We start from the raw sequence: 24886 nt of genomic DNA, 5'->3' as shown, positions 1-24886 counted from the left end.
CCTAGATTGGAAGCCAATGTGAATCGATGTATGCCTCAGTAATGTGGTCATGTTTCTTCAATGAGTAGATGAGTCTCAAGCTGTATTTTGAATTGTTTGTAGTTGTTTAATCATTATTGCAGGGCAGGGGAGGTAGCGGATGTTGCAATAGTCCAGAATATTTAGGATTAGAGATTGACGAAAAGAATGTGTTTAGTCTATGCGCCACTTCTTTTTCTTCCTTCACCACTCCTTTCCTATCTCCGTCATCCAGCGGTCCGACTTCCTCCCTTGCCAGCTGCTTCCCTTTAACATATCTGAAGAACGGTTTGAAATTTCGTGCTTCCCTGGCTAACCTCTCTTCATATTCTTTTCGTGCTTCCCTGGCTAGCCTATCTTCATATTCTGTTTGAGTTTTGTATTGAACCTGACTTGTGCAGTTTTGGCGTTCTCACCCTGAGGGGCGATTCTCCCTCTAGAGTGGCACACATATGTCGGCACTACAGCTACCCAACAGAGGTCCGGGTGGGTGGCACCCTGTATAGGTTGATGGTGAGGCCCCACTTGGAGTACTGTGTTCAATTTTGGAGACTATATCTGGCGAAGGACATAAAAAGACTTGAAGCGGTCCAGAGGAAGATGACGAAAATGGTAGGAGGTCTGTGCCAGAAGACTTTGACAGACAGTAAACCCTGAATATGTATACCATAGAGGAAAGGAGGGACAGGGGAGATATGATTCAGACATTCAAATACTTGAAAGGTATTAACATAGAACAAATCTATTCCAGAGAAAGGAAAATGGTAAAACCAGAGGGCATAATTTGAGGTTCTGGGATAGTAGATTCAAGAGTAATATTAGGAAATTCTTCTTTATGGAGTGTGGTTGATGCATAGAATGCACTCCCGAGGGAGGTGGTAGAGAAGAAAACAGTGATATAGTTCAAACAAGCGTGGGATGAACACAGAGGATCTCTAATCAGAAAATAATGGGTATATATTGAAGGAACTAAGACCAGTACTGGGCAGGCTTGCATGGCCTGTGACACATATATGAACATTCAGTTGAGGACAGGCTGGGGAGGGTTTCGATGGCTGGGATGGTTAAGATGGGCTGGAGTGAGCTTTGATGGAGACTCCAGTAGATGGAACCTAAGCACACTACTGGGCAGGGCTCTGGGTTTCTGGCCCAGAAATATCTAAGTAAAAGGACCATTTAAACTAAATTAATTTATGGAGCATGTATGGTTAGGCAGACAGAATGGACCACTTGGGTCTTTATCTGCCATCATTTACTATGTTTGTGTCCCATATATAGTGATTTGGTGTAGGATGGGCTGGGTAGGGCATCAATGGGAACTCCACTAACTTGGAATATGAGAACGTTACTGGCCAGACTTTACAGTTGATATCCTGCAAACAACTGGACGGTTGGATAGGCTGGAGTGAGCTCAGATGGGCAGACTGGATGGACCATTCAGGTCTTTTATCTGGTAAGAAATGTGAATAGGATTGTTGCCAGGCTTTCTGGAGTCGAAGGGAGTGTCCTGATGGTGTGTGTAGACATATTTCATCTTGGAAGCATAGTGTTCTCTTTGGGGTAGAGAGAGGAAATTTATCTGAGAAGTATTTGTGTGTCATGTTGTAGAGGGATTTATAAGCCAACACTATGCCTTTGAAAATGCAATGTTTGGTTATGGGCAGCCAATGGGCTGATATCAAGTTTCAAGTTTATTTATTCTTGATGAATCGCCTATTTAAATTGCTAGGCGATGTACAATAATATTAACATATATTAATAAATGAAACAAGCACAATATTAATGGTGACATAAAAACAAATTTGTTGTTAGTTAAAATTTAACACACTTAATAAACTGAGTGTAAACATAAGTTTAAAAATAATTTTGTGGGTAAAACATACAAGACATGTGTGGTTAAGAGGGGGAATAGTTACAATTTTTGATAGAAGAGAAGAAAAAACATAAAAGGGAAAAACAAAAGGGAGATTATAATGGTTGTTTTTGAAAAAAAACAAAAAAAAAAAACTAGAAAACTCAGTAACGGTATGAAGATAATCGATTTTTCTTTGTCCTAAGATCCATACGCATCTTTAAAGAGGAAGGTTTTTAACGTTTTTTTAAACAGTGTTAGGTCTTTTAGTTCTCTAATGTATTGTGGTAAAAGATTCCAAGAATGTGGGGCCATAACTGAGAACATGTCTTGTGCTGGAGAGACTGGGTTATGGGCTTGTATGTTTTTCAGTAGTCTTATTGCTGCATTTTGAACTTGCTGTAGTCATTTGGTGTTTTTTGCTGCAAGACTGTTGAATAAAGCACTGCAGTAATCCAGGCGTGTATGCACAAAGGCATAGAGTAGTTTCGTGAAGTCTTGTTCGTGAATAAGTTTCTTATCTTTCGGAGCTGGCGGAGATAGTAGAAGGATGAAGAGACTACTTGTGAGATGTGTTTGGAGAGTGATAGATTTGAGTTGAGAGCAATTCCTTGCCTCAGTACTTCATATTTTAGAAACATGACGGCAGATGAAAGCCAAATGGCCCATCTAGTCTTTTGGGTTCAGGGCCCTATTTGTTGGAACAGGCTTTCTATGGATCTTAAGCAAGCTTCGGTTTTACAGTTTAGAAAACAGCTGAAAAGGTCTCTGTTCTTGTGTGCTTTTGCAATCAGTAACAGTGAGGAATGAACCTGCAGCCAAGTCTCAGTCAAATAACAGTGATTAAGTAGTTCTCTTTGTGTTGTTTATTGTCGGTAGTATTGTTATATGTTTGGTGGTTCTATTGTAATATGTTTATTGTATTATGTTTTTTTTCTGTCCTATGGATATATGTGTTGTATGTAATGGTTGTAATTTGTTGTTTCTCATTTGGATGTCTTATTGTGCTCCGCATAGAATTGCAGGATATGCGGGATATAAATTTTTAAAATAAATAAATCAAGGTAGTCTTGATTCCCAGGTTAGGGAAAAGCGGGTGTAGGTGCATTTTTCTTTCCTAATTCATAGTAGCTCAGTCAAGGAAAATACAAAAGGAAACGCAATTCTGGACTTAATTCTAAATGGACTACGAGGACCGGCACAAGATGTAGAAGTAGAGGAGACGCTGGGAACCAGTGATCACGATATGATCCACTTCGACCTAGACACAGGGGCAAAACATCGATCCAGAACGATGGTCACGGCACTGAACTTCCGAAAAGGGAATTACGAAGGGATGAGATTCATGATGGGGAAGAAGATTAAGAAGAGAATAAGCGCTGTAAAGATGCTAGAGCAAGTATGGTCCCTTTTTAAGGACACAGTCACCAAGACACAAAATCTGTATATACCGCATATCAACTAGGGATCCAAGAGGCAAAAGAACAATAGCGGTGAAGGAAGCAATCAGAGACAAGAAGACTTCGTTTAAGGAATGGAAAAGGGCAAAAACGGACGAAAACTGGAAAAAGCACAAACAGCATCACAGCAGGTGCCATAAGGCGGTAAGAGGGGCAAAAATGAGACTACGAGGAAAAAATAGCCAGGGAGGAAAAAACCTTTATGCCATTCTTTCGATATATTAAGGGGAAACAACCAGCAAAGGAAGCGGTGGGGCCGTTGGATGATCATGAAATAAAGGGAGCGCTAAAGGACAAAGCCATCGCCAACAAACTGAACACATTTTTTGCGTCTGTGTTTACCAAAGAGGATATACGCGGGAAATGAAGACAGGATACTGACAGGATTGACGGTCAGTCTAGAAGAGGTATGCAGGCAGAATGATAGGCTTAAAAATGATAAATCCCCGGGACCAGGTGGCATCCATCTGATGGTAATCTAGAAACTGAAAGGGGTTATAGCTGACCTGATTCAACTAATAGCCAATCTGTCGATCAAATCGGGAAGGATTCCGGAAGACAGGAAGGTGGCGAATGTTACGCTAATCTTCAAGAAAGGTTCGAGGGGTGGTCCGGGAAACTACAGACCAGTGAGTCTGACCTCAGTACCGGGAAAGATGGTAGAGGCGCTGATAAAGGAATGCATCATTGAGCACCTTGACGGACACGATCTGATGAGGACCAGCCAGCATGGCTTCAGCAAAGGAAGATCTTGCTTGACGAACTTGCTGCACTTCTTCGAGGGAGTAAACAGGCGGATAGACAAGGGTGACCCGGTCGACATTGTATATCTGGATTTTCAGAAGGCGTTCGACAAGGTTCAGCATGAATGACTACTTCAGAAAATTGCAAGTCATGGAATCTAGGGTGAAATACTCACGTGGATTAAAAACTGGCTGGCGGATAGGAAACAGAAAGTGGGGGGTAAATGGACAATACTCGGACTTGAAAAACATCACCACTGGAGTGCCGCAGGGTTCGATGCTTGGACCCGTGCTCTTCAACATATATTTATAAACGATCTGGAAATTGGTACAACGAGTGAGGTGATTAAATTTGTAGACGATACAAAGTTATTCAGGGTAGTGAAGACGCAGGAGGATTGCGAAGATCTGCAACGTGACATAAACACGCTCGAGAAATGGGCTGCGACATGGCAAATGAGGTTCAATGTGGATAAGTGTAAGGTGATGCAAATCAGTAACAAAAATCTTATACACGAATAAAGGATGTCCGATGCAGCGCTTGGAGAGACCCCCCCAGGAAAGAGACTTGCGAGTACTGGTCGACAAGTCAATGAAGCCGTCTGTGCAATGTGTGACGGCGGCAAAAAGGGCGAACAGAATGCTAGGAATGATTAAGAAGGGGATCACGAACAGATCGGAGAGGGTTATCATGCCGCTGTACTGGGCCATGGTACCCCCTCACCTGGAATACTGCGTCCAGCACTGGTCGCCGTACATGAAGAAGGATACGGTACTACTCGAAAGGGTCCACAGAAGAGCGACTAAAATGGTAAAAGGGCTGGAGGAGTTGCCGTACAGTGAGAGATTAGAGAAACTGGGCCTCTTCTCCCTTGAAAAGAGGAGACTGAGAGGGGACATGATAGAAACATTCAAGATAATGAAGGGAATAGACTTAGTAGAGAAAGAGAGATTGTTCACCCTCTCCAAGGTGGAGAGAACGAGAAGGCACTCTCTAAAGTTAAAAGGGGTTAGATTCCGTACAAATGTAAGGAAGTTCTTCTTCACCCAGAGAGTGGTGGAAAACTGGAATGCTCTTCCGGAGGCTGTTGTAGGGGAAAACACCCTCCAGGGATTCAAGACAAAGTTAGACAAGTTCCTGCTGAACCGGAGCGTACGCAGGTAGGGCTGGTCTCAGAGCACTGGTCTTTGACCTAGGGGCTGACACGGGAGCAGACTGCTGGGCACAATGTACCACTGGTCTGACCCATCTAGATCTCTCCATTCTGCAGCTCACAATCTTCTTAACATTCCATCCTTAAAATATGTTAATACTTTAAGATCCAGTAATTTTGCCTTGACAGCACTTTCCCTTTGTAAGTCCATTCCCAACTATATAAGGGAAGAAACTTCCGTAAGCTCTTTCAAGATTAAGTTGAAGACTTTCCTATTCATAGATGCTTTTGAGACATAACTAACGTGACCATTTATTTTTTTCATCAAAATGGGACATTTATTAATATTCAGCCCCGCCTCCAATCCTGCCCTAGCCCCACCTCAATTTCTTCCATTCATTTTTCATGTACCCACAATCGGCCTCTTTTAGAAAGCCGCGCTTGCAGCTGCTCTGCGCTAATGGCCCTGAAGCCCATAGAGATTTGTAAAAGAGGCCGAATATCTTATTAATTCATAATGATAAATATAAATTTTTTTTTAAAAACACAAAGCACACTGTACGCAGAGAAAATGTTAATTATTTACGAGTTTCGGGGTTTTTTCAAAGATGTCAAGGCAGATGACTTAAAAATATGCAATGTCAGTAACTGTAGAAAACTAGACAAATATAGTGCAAAATATAGACAGCAGATATAAATTCTCAAAGCTGACACATTTTGATTACTAAATTGAAAATAAAATCATTTTTCCTACCTTTGTTGTTCATCTCTCTCCTTCCTTTTCTCTCTTTTTGTGGTTTATCTCCTCTTCTCTCCTTCTCTTTCCTCCTCCTCCTACTATTGACTACCATGGTCTGGCATTTCTGTCTTCCCCTTTCCTGCCCCAGAAGTCTGGCATCTTTCTTTTTACCCTCTCCATCCCCTCGGTCCAGGATTTCTCTATTCCCTCCCACATAAGCTCTCCTCCATCCCCCCCCTGCCCAATCTGGAACTTTTTAATTAATACCCCCCCCCCAGCCCTGCTTTGTACTTTTTTTTTTTAACCCGGTTAGTCCTGGTCCAGCATGTTTTTACTTCTTTCCTGTCTGGTTTGATGTCCCTTTACCTTCTATCAAGCTAAAAACACTACTGGCCTCAGCAGTGATTCAGTGACGCTGCCCATGGCTACCCTTCTTGCTTTCCATTTTCCGTGGTTCACCTCAGCTGAAACAGGAAGTTGCGTCATCAGCAGATGCGGAAAGCAGGAGGGGGATCTGCGGGCAACGTAGCTGAATCACTGCCGAGGCCTGCAGTGTTTTCAGCTTGACGGAAGGTAAAGGGATATCAGACAGGACAGGAGAGAAGGGCTACGTGAGAAGGGGAAGTTCCCAGATCATGACTCCAAGACCAGGAACACCCCCCTCATGCTTGCACCAGGACCACCCCTCCCTCAGTGGAACTCAGTGGTATGCCACTGAGTTCCAGGCCAGCCAGGCAACGATTGGCTGGCCCAGAATTTCCTCTCTGACGTCATCCGGGAGAAGGCTTGAAGGCCGGCGCCTGGACTTTGTTTTCCTAGTTTCAGAGGCAGGCGGGCGGGTGAGGAAGCAGGGAGAGCGCCCATTCTCCGTGATCGCCTGTCCCGTTGTCCCCACACACAGCTTCGGGACGCCGTCTCTGAAAATGGGACATTTCAGCGTCCCGAAGCTGTGTGTGGGGACAACGGGACAGAGGATCTGAAAACGGGACGTATGGTCACATTATGGTCATGTATGCCCTTGTTAGGGCAACAATTTCTTCGTTAGTTTTCAAGTTTACCCTCTCCTTATTGTTCTTCCCTTATTTGTTCTCCCCTTTTTCCTCTTGTTTCTTCTGTTTATCTGGTGTATATAAGTTTGTTTTTACTGCCAAATCCCCTGTAATGATTTTTGTCTCTAATCAATTGTTTTTATGTCATTGTATGTTGACAATGAATTTTATTGTACTCCGCTTTGAATTTTAGATTAAGTGGTATAACAAATTTTTAATAAACTTTGAAACCTCTTATGTTCTTATATGGACTCAGAAAATCTTTCTAAAGCTAAACAGATTTAAGCAGAGCTGTGGAGTCGGAGTCGGAGTCAAGGAGTCGGAGGAAATTTCGGGTACCTGGAGTCGGAGTCGGAGTTGCCAAACAATGCACCGACTCCGACTAAATTTAGATTGGAATTAAAAAAAAGCAAGTTTAAATGTCCCAATTCACAAAAAGTTATAATTAATGACTTCTCTACTGTAAGAATAAAGACCAATGCATGCAGTGCCTCACGTAACCGCAAAAAAACACGTGCTTCACTATATGGTATGCAACGCACAATTCGGAACACCAATACGTATAAATGTATTCTCCCTTGTTGTTGTTTACAATTTATTTCCAACGTTCAACAAGGTTTTCAATACCTCGTTGGTAGAGATCACCTGGTGTAGACTCGAAAAATTCATCCAACCAAGCTCTCCCACCATACGCACAATATCTTTTTACGTGGATGAAGATCTTGTTTCACGCGGAGTCGGAGTCGAAGTACAAAAAACTGAGGAGTCGGAGTCAGAAGTACAAAAAACTGAGGAGTCGGAGTCGGAACGTTTATCTACCGACTCCACAGCCCTGGATTTAAGTACAGGGTACTATAGCTTGGAAATTATAATTCACTATCATGCAAGAAACTGGAGATGTCTACAGGAGAGAAACTAATAATAGATAAATCCTCTAAAGTGCTAGATGTTACGCTGGATTCCAATCTGACCTTCAATGATCAAATCAATTCCTTAGTCAGAAAATTCTTTTTTTAGACTGAGGCAACTAAGAACAATAAGACCTGTTCTAACCCAATCCAGTTTTAGGATAGTTACGTAGGCAGTCCTACCACCATACCTGGACTACTGCAACTCCTTGAACTGTGGCATTTCAGAGAAGGAATTTAGAAGATTGCAATTACTCCATAATACAGCTGCTAGACTAATTTTTCAATCAAGTCAATTTGAACAGGTCAGGCTGCTACTGGAAAAACTCTACTGGCTGCCAGTGAAAAGAAAACACAGTTCAAATTGGCTTGCATGGTTTACAAAGCCATCTATGGAGAAATTTCTAATGGATTAATATCCAATATTAAAGTCTCACACTCCTTCTCAAACTCCAAAGCAACACATTCCGGAACTTGGAGGCGAGGAGGATGGCAGTTTGAGTGCAGAGCTCCTCTCCCTGGACAATCTGCCTGCTTTTAAATATCAGCAGCAGTGGGAGATCAATTGCTTTTACACCTAAGCAGCAACGGGACCAACCCACCAAAAACCCACTAACTCTACTTTTCACTTCTCTATTACCCTCCAGGTACTTTAGTTAGATTGTGAGCCTTCGGGACAGTAAGGGAATTTTTCAAGTACCTTTCTTATTTCTAATCTTAATGTATATTTTCTGTAAACCGCTTAGAACCTAACGGATGTAGCGGTATATAAGAAATAAATTACATTACATTACATTACAATGGTTTTACGATACCATTCCCATCTCCTCAGCAGATTTGCCAGAAGATCTTCAAATCTACCTTTGAATACCCTGTATTTAGAACAACATGCCAACATACTTGAGACAGTCCTCTACTTACTATCACTTCAGGAAAATGCTAAAGACATATCTCTTCTTCTTGTAACTCCCACCTCATGTCTTTAATTACCTAATCTGCCCTTCCACTCTAATCATTCCCCCATGTCTGGTAAAATATTGTAATTACATTGTCCAGATGTAACTTTTATTGTAAGTTGCATTGACTCCTTGTAGAAAATTGCGGGATATAAGAAACTATGTGGTATGGTATAATGTCTCCGTAATCATTTCATGGTATGTCCTCAACTTGAGTATTTTGCAGTTTTCAAAACAGATACAGGGGAATTAGAAAAGGTTCAAACAAGAGCAACCAAAATGACACAAGGGATGAAACTCCTTTTGTATGAAGAAAGACTAAAGAGGTTGGGGCTCTTCATCTTGGAAAATTCTGAGTGGTGTGAAGAACACGTAAGAGTGAATCAATTTTTCACACCTTCAAAAAATACAAAAACTCAATGAAATTACATGGAAATACTTTTAAAACAAATAGGAGGAAATTTTTACTCAAAAATAGTTAAGCTCTGGAACGTGTTGCTAGCAGATGTGGTTACAACGATTAGCGTAGCTGGGTTTAAGAAAGGTTTGGACAAGTTTCTGGAGGAAAAGTCCATAGTCTGCTATTGAGACAGATATGGGGGAAGTCACTGCTTGACATGGTAAGTAAGGAGGCATTTTAAGATCAATGAACGAGAATCTGACCCATTAGAACTGACAATTTAAATATTTAAATATTTAAGTATTGGGTCTCCAAGGTCCTTATCTTCCATTATAAAATTTAATTAAAACATCTAAAAAATTCAAAAAATTTAAACTGGAGTAGTTAAAGACCTGCATAATGCCGAGCAATTACCACTTGTTGAGTGCCAAAACAATATTTAATTTATTGTTTACATAATAAATTGATCCTACCTTCATTGATTGAAATTGGACAATATAAACAAAGAACATAAGAACTGCCATCTCCGGATCAGACCCATGGTCCATCGAGTCCGGCGATCCGCACACGCGGAGGCCCAGTCAGGTATACACCTGATGTAGTTTTAGTCACCCATATCCCTCTATGCCTCTCGTAAGGAGATTTGCCTTTGAATCCTAGCACAGTGGATTCCTTAATAACCTCCTTTGGGAGAGCATTCCAGGCGTCCACCACTCGCTGCGTAAAGCAGAACTTCCTGACATTTGTCCTGGACTTGTCCCCCCTTAGCTTCAAACCATGTCCTCTTGTCCGTGTCGCGTTGGACAAAAAAATGGCATGAAACTAAAGCAAGATTAAATGAATTTCACACTTTACAGCAAGGTATAGAAAGGGCATAAGCTATACTATGCAGTAGGTACAACTCTGGATGCTTTTTTGGGCAGATTAGATAGGCCACACGGGTCTTCGTCTGATATCATTTACTATGTTAAAGAATGTCCACTTACCCATAAATCGTGTTCGGCATAATCAAAGAGTAGCCACACTTTCCTGTCACTGTGAGAAAGGAACACCTTTTGTAATGCAATGACATTGGGATGCTTCAATTCTCGTAAAAGCTGCAAGCCAAAAGGAAAAGAAGTCAATACTGGTATGCTTGGCAATGCTTAGCCACATCATACTGTGTATTATGTGAACTCTGGCTCTACTGCATCCATCAGGAACATATTAATTGCACATCATATAGAGGAAAACATAAAGCAGGCAAATTTCCAAACTGTAGATTTAACATCAGTTTTCAAAGTGAAAGAACATGCATACTTTCACTTTGAAGGTAGGAAAAAGTATCCACCAGATGCTGCGAAGTTGACGGACCTCACACGTCACCTAAATAAGATTTTAGACAGTGCTGGGGAGGATTGTTTTCAATGACATAAGAAAATGCAGTTGGGAGGTTCTGGAAGCCAAAATTAGGCTCTTAGGTAGGAAGTTATAAAATCCAGAACCTCCAGGGTAGGAAGTTATAAAATCCAGAACCTCAGAAGTGCTCCATGTTCCACACACAGGTCCCAAAAGTCAGGCAGAGCTCCAGTCTCAATGTATGGATGAGGTGATGGTGCAGGGAGGAGGGTTTTAGATTTGTTAGGAACTGGACGCGGAGATCTCAGAACTAGGAAAGCAAAAAAGAAAAGCTTTCGTAAACTATAAACAATCATAAAGACCGGAAGCTAAGGAAGCCTATCTGGCCAAATCCAGAAAAGTCAAAACGACAGTCAGAGAGGCCAAACTCTGGATGGAAGAAAACATAGCTAGGCAGGTAAAGAATGGGGAGAAATCCTTTTTTAAATATGTTACATAGTAACATAGTAACATAGTAACATAGTAACATAGTAGATGACGGCAGATAAAGACCCGAATGGTCCATCCAGTCTGCCCAACCTGATTCAATTTAAAATTTTTTTTTTTTTTTTCTTCTTAGCTATTTCTGGGCGAGAATCCAAAGCTTTACCCGGTACTGTGCTTGGGTTCCAACTGCCGAAATCTCTGTTAAGACTTACTCCAGCCCATCTACACCCTCCCAGCCATTGAAGCCCTCCCCTGCCCATCCTCCTCCAAACGGCCATACACAGACACAGACCGTGCAAGTCTGCCCAGTAACTGGCCTAGTTCAATCTTTAATATTATTTTCTGATTCTAAATCTTCTGTGTTCATCCCACGCTTCTTTGAACTCAGTCACAGTTTTACTCTCCACCACCTCTCTCGGGAGCGCATTCCAGGCATCCACCACCCTCTCCGTAAAGTAGAATTTCCTAACATTGCCCCTGAATCTACCACCCCTCAACCTCAAATTATGTCCTCTGGTTTTACCATTTTCCTTTCTCTGGAAAAGATTTTGTTCTACGTTAATACCCTTTAAGTATTTGAACGTCTGAATCATATCTCCCCTGTCTCTCCTTTCCTCTAGGGTATACATATTCAGGGCTTCCAGTCTCTCCTCATATGTCTTCTGGTGCAAGCCTCCTATAATTTTCGTCGCCCTCCTCTGGACCGCCTCAAGTCTTCTTACGTCTTTCGCCAGATACGGTCTCCAAAACTGAACACAATACTCCAAGTGGGGCCTCACCAATGACCTGTACAGGGGCATCAACACCTTCTTTCTTCTACTGACTACGCCTCTCTTTATACAGCCCAGAATCCTTCTGGCAGCAGCCACTGCCTTGTCACACTGTTTTTTCGCCTTTAGATCTTCGGACACTATCACCCCAAGGTCCCTCTCCCCGTCCGTGCATATCAGCTTCTCTCCTCCCAGCATATACGGTTCCTTCCTATTATTAATCCCCAAATGCATTACTCTGCATTTCTTTGCATTGAATTTTAGTTGCCAGGCATTAGACCATTCCTCTAACTTTTGCAGATCCTTTTTCATATTTTCCACTCCCTCTTCGGTGTCTACTCTGTTACAAATCTTGGTATCATCTGCAAAAAGGCACACTTTTCCTTCTAACCCTTCAGCAATGTCACTTACATACATATTGAACAGGATTGGCCCCAGCACCGAACCCTGAGGGACTCCACTAGTCACCTTTCCTTCCTTCGAGCGACTTCCATTAACCACCACCCTCTGGCGTCTGTCCGACAGCCAGTTTCTGACCCAGTTCACCACTTTGGGTCCTAACTTCAGCCCTTCAAGTTTGTTCAACAGCCTCCTATGAGGAACTGTATCAAAGGCTTTGCTGAAATCCAAATAAATTACATCTAGCATATGTCCTCGATCCAGCTCTCTGGTCACCCAATCAAAAAATTCAATCAGGTTCGTTTGGCACGATTTACCTTTTGTAAAGCCATGTTGCCTCGGATCCTGTAACCCATTAGATTCAAGGAAATACACTATCCTTTCTTTCAGCAACACTTCCATTATTTTTCCAACAACTGAAGTGAGGCTCACCGGCCTGTAGTTTCCTGCTTCATCCCTGTGACCACTTTTATGAATAGGGACCACATCCGCTCTCCTCCAATCCCCAGGAATCACTCCCGTCTCCAGAGATTTGTTGAACAAGTCTTTAATAGGACTCGCCAGAACCTCTCTGAGTTCCCTTAGTATCCTGGGATGGATCCCGTCTGGTCCCATCGCTTTGTCCACCTTCAGTTTTTCAAGTTGCTCATAAACACCCTCCTCCGTGAACGGCGCAGAATCTACTCCATTTTCTCGTGTAACTTTGCCGGACAATCTCGGTCCTTCTCCAGGATTTTCTTCTGTGAACACAGAACAGAAGTATTTGTTTAGCACATTTGCTTTCTCCTCATCACTCTCCACATATTTGTTCCCAGCATCTTTTAGCCTAGCAATTCCATTTTTTATCTTCCTCCTTTCACTAATATATCTGAAAAAATTTTTATCTCCCTTTTTTACATTTTTAGCCATTTGTTCTTCCGCCTGTGCTTCGCCAAACGTATCTCTCTCTTGGCTTCTTTCAGTTTCACCCTGTAGTCTTTTCTGCTTTCCTCTTCTTGGGTTTTTTTATATTTCATGAACGCCAACTCTTTCGCCTTTATTTTCTCAGCCACTAGGTTGGAGAACCATATCGGCTTCCTTTTTCTTTTGTTTTTATTGATTTTCTTCACATAAAGGTCCGTAGCCATTTTTATCACTCCTTTCAGCTTAGACCACTGTCTTTCCACTTCTCTTATGTCCTCCCATCCTAACAGCTCTTTCTTCAGGTACTTTCCCATTGCATTAAAGTCCGTACGTTTGAAATCTAGGACTTTAAGTATCGTGCGGCCGCTCTCCACTTTAGCCGTTATATCAAACCAAACCATTTGATGATCGCTACTACCCAGGTGAGCACCCACTCGAACATTAGAGATACTCTCTCCATTTGTGAGGACCAGATCCAATATCGCTTTTTCCCTTGTGGGTTCCGTCACCATTTGTCTGAGCAGAGCCTCTTGAAAGGCATCCACAATCTCCCTACTTCTTTCCGATTCCGCAGACGGAACATTCCAGTCCGCATCCGGCAGGTTGAAATCTCCCAATGTTAGCGACAGGAAGAAGAACACAGGCGGTATTGGGCCTAAAGAAAGCTGACGGCAATTTTACAGATTCGGACGCAGACAAAGCAGAACTACTCAACAACTACTTCTGCTCAGTCTTCACCTGCGAAGCACCAGGATTCAGTCCTCAGTTACAGGCAAAGGGGAATTTGGAGGACCCATTCTGGGACATGGAATTTACTGCGAGCGAAGTCTACCAAGAATTATCAAAATTAAAAGTAAACAAAGCTATGGGCCCGGACGATCTACACCCTAGAGCAGTGTTCTTCAACCTTTTTACACCCGTGGACCGGCAGAAAAAAAATAATTATTTTGTGGACCGGCAAACTACTAGGACTAAAATTTAAAAATCCCGTTTCCGCCCCATCTCCGCGAGCTCGGTCCCCACAAATCATCTGATCCCATCCACACAAGCCTCAGTTATGATTTTATATTGAATGTATTTTATTAAAGTATAAAAAGAAACAATATTCTGTAGAATTGTCATTTTATAAATACAAATAATTCAGAGCAAGGATCAACAAAACCCCTGTCTCCCCTCCCCTTCACATATATCCCCTCTACTATCAAGAAAACTGAACAAGCCAAATTATTACAGAATGCTACACAGAAATATCATGCTAACAGAATACTGAAGTAACACATGACAGGAATAGTTTTAGGGGAGTGCAACTAGGGCAACTGCCCCCTGGTCAGAGAGTGCCCTAAGCCAGCTGAAAGCTAAAGAAGCACTGCCTGGGTTTTGCAGTCCCCAGTTATGTCTAACACCAGCTCTAGCAGGATATATATTTCAAATCTGATATATTCTAATCACAAAATAGAAATAAAATTATTTTTTTCTACCTTTTGTCGTCTCTGGTTTCTGCTTTCAATCTTTTTTTCACTCTCTTCCTTCCAGCATATGCCCTCTCTGTCTCTTCAATCCAGCATCTGCCCCTTCCATCCACTATCTGTCCTCTCCCCCTTCCATATGGTATCTGTCTTCTTTCTATGTCCCTCTCCCCTTTCCATCCAGCTTGTGCCCCTCTCTCCTATTTACATGATTCATTCCAGCTTCACTGCTCTCTTCATTTTTATCTCTCCTACACCAGATCTATCATCGTTGTCCCTCTGCTTATTTTTCTGCTGACCCCTTCCTATCATCAATCTCTCTACTTTCTCATGCCTGTGTCTCCCCTTCCCCTCCTCTAATCTCTCTGCCAGCTGTTTCCTTCCTTTTTTCATTCTCCCTTCCCTCCTCCTCCTGTCCAGCAGTAACTCTCTTCCCTTCCTCCCCTCCCAGCAGCATCTCTCCGTCTCCCTCTCCAGTAGCAGCTGTCCCTTTTTTTTCCTTGCCCAGCAGCTTCCCAGATTCCTTTCCCTCCTCCCCTCCCAGAAGCATCTCTCCTTCTCCCTCTCCAGTAGCAGCTGTACCTTTTTTTCCTTGCCCAGCAGCTTCCCAGATTCCTTTCCCTCCTCCCCTCCCAGAAGCATCTCTCCTTCTCCCTCTCCAGTAGCAGCTGTACCTTTTTTTCCTTGCCCAGCAGCTTCCCAGATTCCTTTCCCTCCTCCCCTCCCAGAAGCATCTCTCCTTCTTCTCCCTCTCCAGTAGCAGCTGTCCCTTTTTTTATCTTGCCCAGCAGCTTCCCAGATTCCTTTCCCTCCTCCCCTCCCAGAAGCATCTCTCCATCTCCTTCTCCCTCTCCAGTAGCAGCTGTCCCTTTTTTTCCTAGCCCAGCAGCTTCCCAGATTCCTTTCCCTCCTCCCCTCCCAGAAGCATCTCTCCTTCTTCTCCCTATCCAGTAGCAGCTGTCCCTTTTTTTCCTTGCCCAGCAGCTTCCGAGATTCCTTTCCCTCCTCCCCTCCCAGAAGCATCTCTCCTTCTTCTTCTCCCTGTCCAGTAGCAGCTGTCCCTTTTTTATCTTGCCCAGCAGCTTCCCAGATTCCTTTCCCTCCTCCCCTCCCAGAAGCATCTCTCCTTCTTCTCCCTCTCCAGTAGCAGCTGTCCTTTTTTTTCCTGGCCCAGCAGCTTCCCAGATTCCTTTCCCTTTCCCTCCTCCCCTCCCAGATGCATCTCTCCTTCTCCTTCTCCCTCTCCAGTAGCAGCTGTCCCTTTTTTTTCCTGGCCCAGCAGCTTCCCAGATTCCTTTCCCTCCTCCCCTCCCAGATGCATCTCTCCTTCTCCTTCTCCCTCTCCAGTAGCAGCTGTCCCTTTTTTTTCCTGGCCCAGCAGCTTCCCAGATTCCTTTCCCTCCTCCCCTCCCAGAAGCATCTCTCCTTCTCCCTTTCCAGTAGCAGCTGTCCCTTTTTTCCCCTGCCCAGCAGCTTCCCAGACTGATAGTGGTTTTCTCCCCTCCCAGCAGCTCTTCTTACTTCCCAGCGCAGAGATTCACGAAGGCAGCCTCGGGTCCTTTGTTGTGTCGCGCCGCCTCTGAGGAAAGAGGAAGTTGCATCATCAGAGGCAGCCGCGACTCAGCAAAAGCCCCGAGGCTGCCTTCGTGAATCGCTGCGCTGGGAAGTAAAGGAGAGCTGCAGAGAGGGGAGAAAGCCACTGTCGGAGGCTCCCCAAGATCTCTCCGGCCCAGCGCACGCTTCCGATGCTGATCTTGCCGGTCCTGCGCGGACCGGCAGGAAGTTCAAATGAGTCAATCTTGCCGGTCCTGCGCGGACCGGCAAAAATTTCCTGCGGACCGATACCGGTCCGCGGACCGGCGGTTGAAGAACTGTGCCCTAGAGTACTTCGAGAACTGAGTGATGTCCTGGCAGAGCCGTTAGCTGTGCTCTTCAATCTTTCCCTAAGCAAGGGAAAAGTTCCCCTGGACTGGAAAACTGCCAATGTTATCCTGCTCCACAAAACGGGGTGCAGGTCAGAGGCTGAAAATTATAGACCGGTGAGTCTCACATCGATAGTGAGTAAACTCATTGAAAAATTGATCAAGAACAGATTGGACACATTTCTGGATGATGAAAGATTAAGGGATCCCCACCAGCATGGCTTTACAAAGGGAAGGTCTTGTCAATCCAACCTGATAAGCTTCTTTGACTGGGTAGCAAAAAAGCTGGATAAGGTGAGTCCCTGGATGTCGTGTATTTAGACTTTAGCAAGGCTTCTGATAGTGTTCCACACCGTAGGATACTGAACAAGATGAACTCATTAGGACTAGGAAAAACACTGACAGCATGGGTACAAGACTGGCTTAGTGGCAGACTTCAAAGAGTAATTGTGAACTGTATTCCCTCAAAAACGTCAAAAGTGACCAGCGGAGTGCCGCAGGGTTCGATCTTGGGCCCATTGCTATTTAATATCTTTGTTAGGGATCTAACTCAGGGACTTCGAGGCAGAATTACATTATTTGCTGATGATGCTAAACTATGCAATACTGTGGGCAGAGCAACAGAACCTGATAGCGCAACCAGGCCCAACACTATGGAGCAGGACCTGCCTTTATTTGAACAATGGTCCAGTACTTGGCAACTAAACTTTAATGCCAAAAAATGTAAAGTGATGTACCTTGGGAGCGGAAACCCATGTAGAACATACACCTTGAACGATGAAAACTTAGCAAGAACCACTGCAGAAAGGGACTTGGGAGTTCTCACCCGGGTAGATATGAAAGCTGCCAATCAGGTGGAGAAAGCTTCAACAAAGGCAAGACAAATGCTGGGTTGCATCAGAAGGAGCTTTATCAGCCGAAAGCCTAAAGTCATACTGCCGTTATACAGATCCATGGTGAGACCTCACCTGGAGTACTGTGTCCAGTTTTGGAGGCCATATTATCAAAAGGATGTGAAGAGAATGGAGTCGATCCAGAGAATGGCCACTAGGATGGTCTCAGGACTTAAAGACATCCCATATGAAGAACGTTTGACCAGACTGCGCTTATATTCTCTCAAGGAGCGTAGAGAAAGGAGGGACATGATAGAAACATTCAAATACATCATGGGTCGAATTGAGGTGGAGGAAGAAATCTTTTTTCTTACGGGTCCCACGGCGACAAGAGGGCATCAGCTAAAACTTAAGGGGGGAAGATTTCATAGTGACACCAGGAAATACTTCTTCACCGAACGGGTGATTGATCGATGGAATAAACTTCCACGCCAGGTGGTCGAGGCCAGTAGCGTACTTGACTTCAAAAGTCAATGGGACAAACAGGTGGGGGTGCTACAAAGTTATGCATGAAAGAGGTTTACACCAGGGAGGGAGGGTTCTTAAGTGGGCATACTTGTTGGGCCGCCAGCCCTCTTCTGCCGTCATACTCCATGTTTCTATACTGGGGAAGGAGAAGCTATTCCGCAGAGATGGGCTCTACCTTAACCAGGGTGGAACCAGGCTGCTGGTATCAACATTAAAAAGGGAGAAAGAACAGCTTTTAAACTAGAAACTGGGGGAAGGACAACAATCCCTCAAAAGACCATGATTTGGGACAAGGTATCTTTAAAAGATATCATCATAAAAGGGAAGACAGAGCATCCTGATAGTGAGATTGCAATACAGGCCACGGTAGACTAGGTTTCCTTAAATACAGGAGCAGGCTGATTTTAAAGATTGCAAATTATCTATGCCAATTACTGAGCAAATTGTAAATAGATAGAAACATAGAAAATGACGGCAGAAAAGGGCCACGGCCCATCAAGTCTGCCCACTCTAATGACCCACCCCTTTAATTCCCTCCATGAAGAGATCACACATGCCTATATGACAAACACTGTTTGAATGTCTGTATGCAAATGCCAGAAGCCGAAGAAACAAGATGGGAAAGTTAGAATATATTGCACCAAATGAAAAGATAGAAATAATAGGCATCTCTGAAACCTGGTGGAAGGAAGATAACCAATGGGACACTGTCATACCAGGGCAAGTTATATCGTAGTGATAGAGTGGATCAAATCGATGGAGGCATAGCGTTATATGTTAAGGAGGGCCTTGAATCGAATGGACTGAAAAGTCTACATGAGTAGAAACATACCTTGAAATCCTTATGGGTAGAAATTCTGTGTGTAAGGGGGAAAGGATAGTGAATGGACTGTACTACCATCTGCCTGACCAGGATGAACAGACAGATGCTGAAATATTATCAGAAATTAGGGAGGCTAACAAACTGGGTAACACAGTGATAATGGGTGATTTCAACTACTCCGATATTGACTGGGTAAATGAATCATCAGGGCATGCTAGAGAGATAAAATTCCTTGATGAAATCTAGGACTGCTTTATGGAGCAGCTGGTTCAGGAACCAACAAGAGATGAAACAATTCTAGATCTAATTCTTAGTGGAGCACATGAATTGGGGGTAATGGTGCTGGGGCTGCTCGATAACAGTGATCATAACATAATCAGATTTGATATAATCCCTGGAATAAATTTACACAGGAAATCTAATACAACAGCAGTTAACTTTAAAAAAGAAGACTGATAACATGAGGAAAATGGTAAAAAATAAACTTAGATGTGCAGCTGCAAAGGTAAAAAATATACATCAGGCGTGGATGTTATTTAAAAACACCATCCTGGAAGTACAGACTAGATATATTCCATGTATTAAAAAAAGAGGAACAAAGACCAAATGGCAGCCAGCGTGGTTAACGAATGAGATGAAGGAAGATATTAGAGTTAAAAGAGAATCCTTCAGACAGTAAAAGAAGGATTGACTGAAAATAATAGCACAAGCAATTTCAAGTCAAATGCAAGGTGCTGAGAGACCTTCCCCTGCACCGTATGTGCAGCAGGGTATCTAAGTGTCAATACCAGAATTGACAGCCTACATCGAGAAATGATGGTGTCAATGAAAGGCATGCATCAAGAGCCTCGATGCAGAAAATGCCAACGACTCGGAGGAAAATCTTGATGTATGAAGAGGAGGCAACAGTACCACATGCTGGTACAGAAGGGGCAGCGGATGTTGAAGCACAGTTGCCTCAATAGGAGATGCACTTCAGAAATTACAGCCTGCATCAAAGAATGATGGTGTTGATGAAAGGCATGCATCAAGAGCCTCAATGCAGAAAATGCCGACGACTCGGAGGAAAATCTTGATGTATGAAGAGGAGGCAACAGTACCACATGCTGGTACAGAAGGGGCAGCGGATGTTGAAGCACAGTTGCCTCAATAGGAGATGCACTTCAGAAATTACAGCCTGCATCAAAGAATGATGGTGTTGATGAAAGGCATGCATCAAGAGCCTCAATGCAGAAAATGCCGACGACTCGGAGGAAAATCTTGATGTATGAAGAGGAGGCAACAGTACCACATGCTGGTACAGAAGGGGCAGCGGATGTTGAAGCACAGTTGCCTCAATAGGAGATGCACTTCAGAAATTACAGCCTGCATCAAAGAATGATGGTGTTGATGAAAGGCATGCATCAAGAGTCTCGATGCAGAAAAAGCCGACGACTCGGGGGAAAATCTTGATGTATGAAGAGGAAGCAACAGTACCACATGCTGGTACAGAAGGGGCAGCGGATGTTGAAGCACAGTTGCCTCAATAGGAGATGCACTTCAGAAATTACAGCCTGCATCAAAGAATGATGGCGTTGATGAAAGGCATGCATCAAGAGTCTCGATGCAGAAAATGCCGACGACTCGGGGGAAAATCTTGATGTATGAAGAGGAGGCAACAGTACCACATGCTGGTACAGAAGGGGCAGCGGATGTTGAAGCACAGTTGCCTCAATAGGAGATGCACTTCAGAAATTACAGCCTGCATCAAAGAATGATGGCGTTGATGAAAGGCATGCATCAAGAGTCTCGATGCAGAAAATGCCGACGACTCGGGGGAAAATCTTGATGTATGAAGAGGAGGCAACAGTACCACATGCTGGTACAGAAGGGGCAGCGGATGTTGAAGCACAGTTGCCTCAATAGGAGATGCACTTCAGAAATTACAGCCTGCATCAAAGAATGATGGCGTTGATGAAAGGCATGCATCAAGAGTCTCGATGCAGAAAATGCCGATGACTCGGGGGAAAATCTTGATGTATGAAGAGGAGGCAACAGTACCACATGCTGGTACAGAAGGGGCAGCGGATGTTGAAGCACAGTTGCCTCAATAGGAGATGCACTTCAGAAATTACAGCCTGCATCAAAGAATGATGGCGTTGATGAAAGGCATGCATCAAGAGCCTCGATGCAGAAAATGCCGACGACTCGGAGGAAAATCTTGATGTATGAAGAGGAGGCAACAGTACCACATGCTGGTACAGAAGGGGCAGCGGATGTTGAAGCACAGTTGCCTCAATAGGAGATGCACTTCAGAAATTACAGCCTGCATCAAAGAATGATGGCGTTGATGAAAGGCATGCATCAAGAGCCTCGATGCAGAAAATGCCGACGACTCGGAGGAAAATCTTGATGTATGAAGAGGAGGCAACAGTACCACATGCTGGTACAGAAGGGGCAGCGGATGTTGAAGCACAGTTGCCTCAATAGGAGATGCACTTCAGAAATTACAGCCTGCATCAAAGAATGATGGCGTTGATGAAAGGCATGCATCAAGAGTCTCGATGCAGAAAATGCCGACGACTCGGGGGAAAATCTTGATGTATGAAGAGGAGGCAACAGTACCACATGCTGGTACAGAAGGGGCAGCGGATGTTGAAGCACAGTTGCCTCAATAGGAGATGCACTTCAGAAATTACAGCCTGCATCAAAGAATGATGGCGTTGATGAAAGGCATGCATCAAGAGTCTCGATGCAGAAAATGCCGACGACTCGGGGGAAAATCTTGATGTATGAAGAGGAGGCAACAGTATCACATGCTGGTACAGAAGGGGCAGCGGATGTTGAAGCACAGTTGCCTCAATAGGAGATGCACTTCAGAAATTACAGCCTGCATCAAAGAATGATGGTGTTGATGAAAGGTATGCATCAAGAGTCTCGATGCAGAAAATGCCGACGACTCGGGGGAAAATCTTGATGTATGAAGAAGAGGCAACAGTACCACATGCTGGTACAGAAGGGGCAGCGGATGTTGAAGCACAGTTGCCTCAATAGGAGATGCACTTCAGAAATTACAGCCTGCATCAAAGAATGATGGCGTTGATGAAAGGCATGCATCAAGAGCCTCGATGCAGAAAATGCCGACGACTCGGAGGAAAATCTTGATGTATGAAGAGGAGGCAACAGTACCACATGCTGGTACAGAAGGGGCAGCGGATGTTGAAGCACAGTTGCCTCAATAGGAGATGCACTTCAGAAATTACAGCCTGCATCAAAGAATGATGGCATTGATGAGAGGCTTGCATCAAGAGACTCGATGCTATTCATGCCAATGATGCTATTCAATGCCGATGCCCACCGGTACCAACAGGGATTGGCACTATAGAAAAGTCCAAGTTGCTGGAAATCCAACACCAGGCCTAATATTTCTAAAAGAGAAGAAGAAAAATCATTCTGGTAGTTTGTTATTTTGGGGTTTTCTTGTTTTTTTAGTTAATCCCGAAGTCAGGATCAGCTGGATTGGATGATACTGTGGTGGAGTAAAAAGAAGGCTGAAAAACTGTCGACACTAATGGCAGGGGCAAAGGCTTTAAAGTTGTCTAAAGGCCCCTTAACACTGAAACTTTTTTTTTTTTTTAGAAAATAAGGTAGAAAGTTTTTTTTTTTAACCCAAGGAAAATAACAGGAAAATTAAAAAAGCGGGAAGGCAACTTGAGGGATGAAGTTGAAACGTCTTCTTCATTCCGCGGAAAACAAAAATCTCGCGAGTCAGCGTGGAGCAGGCAGTAGTGCAGGCAGTCTTGAAGCTCTGCTAAAAGCTTAAAGTGACAGTACCCTTTACCACTGTCTTTATTGGGCTCCGTGGATGACGTCACCCACATGTGAAAATATGCTGCCAGCTTGTCTAAGGATAATTATGTTTTACACAATGTCTGCATGCATGTCTGGATGCAAGGAATGTACCTCACAGGGAAGCCATAAAAATAAGAACAGAATTCAAGAAACCTGGAAAAAGCACAGAAGATCCCTCATATTAAAAAAGTGAAGGGAAATATAGGTTTGGAACAGTGGGAATATAGGAGAGTTGCCATGTTCAAAACTTGAAACAATGATATGATACTGTTTTATGGAGAAATTAGGTCCTTACCTGCTAATTTTATTTCTTTTAGTCCCTCCATACCGGCACAGAAACGGATGGGTTTACGCTCCTCTGCCAGCAGGTGGAGACTGAGAAACTGACTTTTGGCATCAGTACAAGTTGGCTGTGCAGTTCCTCTTACAATCAGTCTTTACAAATAGCCAAACAGAAATCAACAAGGCTGATTCAGAAAATACAACCCCACACTCACAGAGATAAAATATAAGCCTAGCCCAAGCGGACCAGGAAAAACTGTTGGAGACCGATTAGAACAAGAACCTTCCCGAAACATCCCACAGTTCATCAGCTAAACCAGCCGAACCAAATGCCACTGCTTTTGTAACTCCCCCAACAACCAACACCCGCAGAAAAACTGTACTCTTCACGAAAAATACAGAACATGACAGGGCAGGGTTCTGTGCCGGTCTGGAGGGACTAAAAGAAAGAAAATTAGCAGGTAAGGACCTAATTTCTCCCTCTCTATTGTCCCTTTAGACTGGCAGAGAAATGGATGGGACATACCAAAGAAATATCCATCACGGTGGGACACCTGAAGAGCTGCCACTGTGCTGCCCGATTCAGGAAAAAAGATTTTGATTCAATTCAATTCAGCCTATGGAATCAATGTTCTATTCAATTTGATTTTCCTGCCCAATTGGGTGTTTGTTTGTTTTTCAAACATCCTGGTGGGTTTATTTTATAGCCTCTTCACCCACCCCACCCTCTTTGCCTTCTCCTACCCACACTGGTGCTGTGATATAAACGAAATAAAGACTTTTCCTCTCTTTGTTAAGTCCTAGCTCACGTTTGAGGTCTAACGCCAGCTCTGGCAGGATACACATTTCAAATCTGACATATTGTAATCACAAAACAGAAAATTATTTTTTCTACCTTTTGTTGTCTGGTCATTATTCAAATCATATTGGTCCCAAGCTCTGGTTTCTGTTTGTCTTCTGATAACTCGCTTGCCAGGGTCTCATGCCCATTTGTCGTTTACTTCTTTCTCCGTGCTCACTATCCTCTTCCATTTCTGTCCTCCCCTTCCATTTCCCTTCCCTCTTCCGGAGGTCTGGCATCTTTCCTTTTGATGTCTCCATTCCCGCAGCCCATAATGTCTCTAATGGCACCCCCCCCACCCCCGGTGATCTTCCAACGACACCCCCCTTCCCCCTGCATTCCTCTCCTCCATGGGATCTGATTTATTTATTTTTTCAATTTTCTATACTGTTCTCCGAGGAGAGCTCAGAGGTACTCAAGCATTTTTCCCTGTCAGTCCTGGTGGGCTCATACCTGGGGCAAGGGGGGATTAAATGACTTCCCAAGGTCACAAGGAACAGCATGGGTTTGAACCCACACCCCCAGCGTGCTGAGGCTGTAGTTTTAACCACTGCACCACACTCTCCCACAGAGTGTAGGATAAGGCAGTTCACTTGAATTCTTCAAGCCACTGGCAGCGTGAGTGAAGCTTTCCCTCTGCTACTGCTTTGCACCTAAATAGGACAGGAAGCAGTAGCAGAGGGAAAGCTTCCAGCTGCAGAAGGTAGCGTGTTTACTTCACTCATGCTGCCGGCAGCCCAAAGAATGAAAGAGCAGCTGCAGCGATGGACCCCACCATTCCCAGATCTACCATCTCTCCTTTTCTCAACTACCCTTTCATCCAGCATCTCTCCCTCCTTCCCCACCACCCTACAGTCCACCATCTCTCCCTTTCTCTTCCCAACTACCCTCCTATCCAGTATCTCTAACTCCCTCCCCATCCACACCATTCCTTGGATCCAATTTCTTTCCATTTCTGTTCCTTCCCTCCCTCCATCCCATTGTCCACCATCTCGCTCCCTCTCCTATGTTTCTAGACCCACTATTTATTCCCCTCCCCCCATCCTCAATCCGGCATATGCCCATCTCTTTGGACCCCCCTTCCTTCCCTCCACGTACTCCTACAATTGTCCACCATCTCTCTCCTTCTCCTGTTTTTAGACCCATTATTTCTTCCCCTCCATGTACTTCTACACCAGGGGGCCC

At 43.9% G+C, this 24886-nt stretch overlaps 1 protein-coding gene across 5 annotated transcripts in view; it reads right to left on the bottom strand.

The window, feature by feature from the left end:
- CDK19 (cyclin dependent kinase 19) overlaps positions 1 to 24886 on the bottom strand; it is a 276135-nt gene that overhangs the window by 185501 nt on the left and 65748 nt on the right. For all 5 annotated transcript variants that reach the window (XM_033936298.1, XM_033936299.1, XM_033936294.1 and 2 more), the window contains one exon: positions 10266 to 10376. In XM_033936298.1, coding sequence (XP_033792189.1) covers positions 10266 to 10376 — 111 coding nt within the window. The remainder of the gene's footprint in view (positions 1 to 10265; positions 10377 to 24886) is intronic.

Source organism: Geotrypetes seraphini, chromosome 3 (genome assembly GCF_902459505.1).
Source record: "Geotrypetes seraphini chromosome 3, aGeoSer1.1, whole genome shotgun sequence".
In the NCBI taxonomy this organism is placed as follows: Eukaryota; Metazoa; Chordata; class Amphibia; order Gymnophiona; family Dermophiidae; genus Geotrypetes; species Geotrypetes seraphini.
This window is presented reverse-complemented; position numbering and strand designations above follow the sequence as displayed.